At 51.0% G+C, this 5,907-nt stretch overlaps 1 protein-coding gene across 1 annotated transcript; it reads right to left on the bottom strand.

Annotated features, from left to right (window-relative positions):
- Nucleotides 1-238: 238 nt before the first annotated feature.
- On the bottom strand, nucleotides 239-5,178 carry LOC111947983 (uncharacterized). Its single transcript, XM_078941695.1, has 3 exons — nucleotides 5,034-5,178; nucleotides 4,133-4,953; nucleotides 239-965 (listed from the first exon to the last, which is right to left on the bottom strand). The coding sequence occupies exons 2-3, from the start codon at nucleotides 4,703-4,705 to the stop codon at nucleotides 372-374; spliced, it is 1,167 nt and encodes a 388-aa protein (XP_078797821.1). The 5' UTR covers nucleotides 4,706-4,953; nucleotides 5,034-5,178; the 3' UTR covers nucleotides 239-371.
- Between the last annotated feature and the right edge of the window lie 729 nt (nucleotides 5,179-5,907).

Raw genomic sequence — 5,907 nt, 5'->3', positions numbered from 1 at the left:
GCTGCGTGGCGGCTGACTGGAGGGTGGAGGCAGACGGAGCTCGAGACTGAGGCTTGCTGGATCCGAAGGGAAGACGTAGAGGGGAACTGGAGAACTGTAGCCCGAGGAGCACACTCGTGAGGATGATTCCTGAGAGCAGAACGGAGAAGCAAAATCAGCGTGATCAAGCCAAGGTAAGGCACAAGACATGCGAGAGCCAGACTATGCACCGTGGTAAGAACAACGGACTGGCGTTGACGTCAGGTCCTGGATCTCCTGAAGTAGGCGGTTTAACGAGGTGATGATTGGAACCAGCTGGTCGCGTCCAGAGCCGAGCAGGAGAGGGAGGGGGGAAGGTGACTGACAGAGGCGCCATGAAAGTACCCCCCCCCTCAACGACCGCCTCCAGGCGGTCCAGGACGACGGTCCGGATGGGCGCGGAAAAAGTCGTTGATGAGGGAACGGTCCAGGATGAGGGTGCGGGAGATCCAGGAGCGCTCCTCTGGACCGTAACCCTCCCAGTCCACGAGAAACTGGAAACCCCGACCCCGGCGCCGGACGTCCAACACCCGGCTGACGGTGAAGGCCGGCGCGCCGTCAATGATACGGGCGGGTGGAGGGGAAGCGGACGGCGGGCACAACGGGCTTTCGCGGACAGGCTTGATTTGAGAAATATGGAATGCGGGATGTACCTTCAAAGCAGCAGGTAGGCGCAGCCGGACGCAGGAGGGGTTGATGATGTGGTCGATCTCGTAAGGGCCGATGTATCTGGGTGCCAGCTTACGAGAGGACGCCTGAACAGGAATATTGCGGGATGACAGCCATACCCTCTGCCCCGGTAGATAGACGGGTCCCACCACCCTGTGACGATTAGCGATCTGGCAGTTGCTCTCCTTGGTGCGGAGGAGAGCCGCCCTGGCCTGTCGCCAAATGTCCTGACACCGTTGAAGATGGAGCTGGACCGAGGGCACTGCCAGATCGAGTTCCTGAGAGGGAAACAGAGGGGGTGAGAACCCTAAGGAGGCTTCAAAGGGGGACAAGCCAGTAGCGGTAGAGGAGTGAGTGTTGTGAGCATACTCCACCCAGATGAGGTATTTGGACCAGTCTGCTTCATTTTGCGCCACCAAGCATCGAAGAGCTGCTTCCAACTCTTGGTTTGCCCTCTCAGCTTGCCCGTTGGACTGCGGATGGTAACCAGAACTAAGACTGACCGTGGCCCCGAGGGCGGAGCAGAACGACCTCCAAACTTGAGACGTGAATTGGGGTCCGCGGTCAGACACGATATCACTAGGAATTCCATGGTAACGAAACACATGATGGACCAGGATATCCGCAGTTTCGGAGGCAGAGGGGAGTTGTGCTAGTGGAATGAAATGGACAGCCTTGGAAAAGCAATCAATGACCGTTAGAATTACAGTGTGCCCTTGGGACGGAGGCAGACCGGTAACAAAATCTAGTGAAATGTGTGACCAAGGGCGACTAGGTGTGGGCAGAGGCAACAGATGTCCGGAGGGGGGTGAATTAGAGTTCTTAGAGCGAGCACAAACTGAGCAAGCTGCCACGTACTCACGGACGTCTTTCTCCAAGGAAGGCCAGAAAAACCGTCGACGTAGCAGGTTGGTGGTTCTACGAACCCCCCCATGACAGGCAATCTTAGAGGCGTGCCCCCACGTCAACACCTCAGATCTCAGAGAGTCGGGTACATACAAAGTTCCAGGAGGACAGGTAGCATGATCAGGTATCTCACCTTGGGCTTGTTGGACTTTGTTCTCGATCTCCCAGGTGAAATTACCTATAAAACAGGAGGTGGGGATGATAGTGGATGCAGAGGTAGGTTCCGTAACTGAGTATTTTCTGGATAAGGCGTCTGGCTTGATGTTACGACTGCCGGGTCGATAAGTGATGTTGAAATTGAATCGATCGAAGAACAGACACCAGCGGGCTTGACGGGAGTTTAGGCGTTTTGCACTGCGTAAGTATGCGAGGTTCTTATGATCAGTCCAAACAATAAAGGGTTGTTCTGCCCCCTCCAGCCAGTGACGCCACTCTTCCAGAGCCAGTTTAATTGCCAGAAGCTCTCGGTTGCCCACGTCATAATTCCGCTCGGCTGGGCTCAGTTTACGAGAAAAATAAGCGCATGGTTTTAATTTGTTGGAGGTTCCTTCGCGCTGAGATAGCACGGCTCCCACACCGGAATCGGAGGCGTCTACTTCAACAATGAATTGTTTCTTGCCATCAGGTTGTATCAGAATGGGTGCCGTGACAAAAAGTCCTTTGAGTCTTTTAAATGCCATGTCGGCAGCAGGGGTCCAAACAAAGGGCTTATTAACAGAAGTGAGCTGAGTGAGTGGAGCCGCGATGCTGCTGTAATTTCGGATGAACCTTCTGTAGAAATTTGCGAAGCCCAGAAATTGCTGTAACTTTTTGCGGGTTTGTGGGACCTCCCATTGAGTGACGGCGTCTATCTTTGCCGGATCGGGCCGAATGTTACCGGCTTCAATAATATACCCCAAAAAGGGGATAGAAGAAGTATGGAATTCGCATTTTTCCGCTTTTACAAATAGTTGGTTCTCTAGTAGTCTTTCCAGAACCAAGCGAACGTGATGCTCATGCTGGGTTTGACTGGACGAATAAATGAAGATATCGTCCAGATAAACGAAAACAAACCTATTTAGGAAATCACGAAGTACGTCATTCACGAGCCGTTGGAAAACAGCAGGGGCGTTCGTGAGGCCGAATGGCATGACCTGGTATTCATAGTGACCCCAAGGGGTGTTGAAAGCGGTTTTCCATTCATCACCCTCACGGACGCGGACCAGATGGTAGGCATTACGGAGATCAAGTTTGGAAAATATTTTAGCCTCCTGGACAGAATCAAAAACAGAATCAATGAGTGGAAGTGAATACTTGTCCTTAACAGTAATCTGATTTAACTCACGGTAGTCGATGCAGGGTCTCAGGGTTTTGTCCTTTTTCTGCACGAAGAAAAATCCTGCACCGACTGGAGATGTAGAGGGACGGATGTGGTGGAGGGAAAGGGCTTCCTGAATGTAGTTTTCCATGGCCTCCTTTTCAGGACCGGAAAGATTGAACAGTCTTCCCTTAGGGAGTGGGGCGCCGTTGAGCAGTTCTATGGCACAGTCATATGGTCTATGGGGTGGTAGTGTACTGGCTTTGGATTTACCAAAAACAGTTCTGAGGTCGTGATAGCAGGAAGGAACATTGGACAGGTCGATATTCATTTCGGACTCCGAGGTGATGGAAACAGAGGAGGGAATGGCGGAATGAAGACAGTTTGCCATGCAATAAGTACTCCAGTTGGTGATGCGAGGAACGGCCCAATCGATGCGTGGATTATGAGTTTGGAGCCAGGAGAAACCCAGGATGATGGGGGTCTGAGGGCATTGTGTGATAAAAAACTGGTGGTATTCTCGATGGTTGCCGGAGGTGAGAATGAGGACCGGTTTGGTACGAGACGTGATGCGAAAAAGTTGTTTACCACCTAATCCGGCAGCGTTAATAGGGGACTCGAGAGGTTCGAAAGGCAACGAGAGGTGGTTAACGAGCTGTGAGTCGATAAGACTATGTTCAGCGCCAGAATCGATGAGAGCACTAAATTCACTGACTTGACCCTGATGAGTAATTTTGACAGGTACATACAAAAACCTTATTTCTTTGACGTGAACGTTTTCGACCCCCCGTGGCCTGTCATCTAACGAGGGGCTCTGGAGTTTAAACGTTTTCCACATTGGGAAATTACATGACCGGGACGCCCGCAATAGAAGCACAAACCTTCGTCGCGACGTTTCTGACGTTCCTCTGCCGTTAGTTTTGAATGGCCTATCTGCATGGGCTCCTCCAAAACATGTGTGGGGGACTCGTGTGCGGGAAAAGAAAAAACCTGACCTGGAGCTCCGGGGTTCCGAGGGAAACTGGTTGGTTTGTGGCTCCGTTCGGCTTGACGTTCACGCAGCCGCACATCAGATCGGAGGGCTGCTGAGACTAGCTCCTCAAAAGAGTCAGGTTCGGGTTGTGAACATAAATGATCCTTAGTTTTCTCATTAAGGGACTGATAGAAAATACCCTTGAGTGCGGGGTCAGGCCAGCCGGCCTCCACCGCTAAAATGCGAAAATCGATCAAATGTTCACTCACCGAGCGATTGCCTTGTTTTAAGCTAAGCAACCGTCGGGTGGCTTCCTCTTGTTTGCGAGGCTGATCAAACACGAGGCGAAATTCTCCGATGAAACGATCGAATGGCAGATGAGAAATGGGATTAGAAGCCAAAAAAGCCTGGGCCCACTGGAGTGCTTTGTTACGGAGGGCGTTTACAATTAATGATATTCTGCTGTGGTCTGACTGGTAGAATCTGGGGGCCTGCTGAAAGATAAGCTGACACTGTAGGAGGAATCCTCCGCAGGCTGCAACATCGCCGCTGAATGGTTCCGGCTTCAGGCGGAAGTTTTCGGGGGTCATGGCGTCAGCGGAAGTCGGGTTGTTGCCGGAAGCAGCAGTTTGAGCTGAGACTGTGGGATTCGAGGGTTGCCTTGTTAATTCTGCGAGAGTATGAGTAATACTGTCGAGTCTGCGGAAAAGGTCCTGTTGAACTGCGGACAGTTGAGTAAGGGCGTCTGCTTGACGACTAAGGAGAGTACCTTGAACAGATATGGCGTGGCGGAGTCCTTCCGGGTCAGCTGGGTCCGGAGTAAGGCCAGTCCGTTCTGTCATGGTCCCGTGGGATTTCGAAAGGACCCAGGCGCTGGAACCCGGAAGAAACTCGGAAACGAGAGGTAAGTATAAGGAAGATTTAATTTCTCTGTAGGAGAGTCTGTGACCAAGTCTTTGTTGCTGCGTGGCGGCTGACTGGAGGGTGGAGGCAGACGGAGCTCGAGACTGAGGCTTGCTGGATCCGAAGGGAAGACGTAGAGGGGAACTGGAGAACTGTAGCCCGAGGAGCACACTCGTGAGGATGATTCCTGAGAGCAGAACGGAGAAGCAAAATCAGCGTGATCAAGCCAAGGTAAGGCACAAGACATGCGAGAGCCAGACTATGCACCGTGGTAAGAACAACGGACTGGCGTTGACGTCAGGTCCTGGATCTCCTGAAGTAGGCGGTTTAACGAGGTGATGATTGGAACCAGCTGGTCGCGTCCAGAGCCGAGCAGGAGAGGGAGGGGGGAAGGTGACTGACAGAGGCGCCATGACAAAATGTCTCCAACAAACATGCATTTGTGTGACTGACAGAGCGTCTTAAAGGCATGAAGACAGAAGCCCTCATGGGCCTCCTACACCAGGCTTTTGGGATAAAAAAGAAGCTAATTTTAAAAACTTCAAAGATTTATTTGTTGCCAGTTTGCGTATTTTGCAGCCATTTTATTTGAAATTAACAAACCATTAAAAAATATATTTTCATTGCTTAATCTAAAATAATGTGCAGAAAACAAGCATCATCAGACAATTGAAACAACTTTTCTTGTTGTCTTTGCTGCTCATTTGTGTCGACACAAATTTTCATTTTAGACTAAATGAAAACAAAGCCGAGGACATATCTGATGGTTTGTTGGAGAAAGAGCGCCCTCAAGTGGACAAAAGGAGAATCTGTCCAAACTACTCACCACAGTCGCAGAAAATTAAATTAAAGATGCAACCAGATATGTAAAAGCACCCAAACATAAACAACAGATCAGAATTAAAGGACTTCAAAGAAAAAAGAGAAAAGGTGTCATGTCTCCGGAGACATGGCATTTAAATTAGAGCTTAGCTGAAAGAATAGATGGCTCCATCAGCCGGGCTCTCAGGACCAATGAGAACATCCAGTGGCCCCAACAGAGCATCAAGACCCCGAACGGCCAGCCCCACGCCTCCTGCCTTGTTCCGCAACGCCACACAAGCTGGTTCGGCCACGTTCTCCATCTTCCCTCTCAGCATCT

Source organism: Oryzias latipes, chromosome 23, assembly GCF_053564925.1.
Source record: "Oryzias latipes strain Hd-rR chromosome 23, Olatipes_Hd-rR_3.1".
In the NCBI taxonomy this organism is placed as follows: Eukaryota; Metazoa; Chordata; class Actinopteri; order Beloniformes; family Adrianichthyidae; genus Oryzias; species Oryzias latipes.
The sequence above is the reverse complement of the archived record's forward strand: the minus strand, read 5'-3'. Positions and strand labels throughout refer to the sequence as shown.

What these genes read in the sequence shown, in the direction of transcription:
- LOC111947983 (XM_078941695.1), bottom strand. Translation starts at nt 4,705, where the DNA reads ATGACAGAACGGACTGGCCTTACTCCGGACCCAGCTGACCCGGAAGGA. An exon ending in TAAAACAAGGCAATCGCTCG is followed by an intron (nt 966 to 4,132) that starts GTGAGTGAACAT and finishes TTTCCCTCTCAG; the next exon opens with GAACTCGATCTGGCAGTGCC.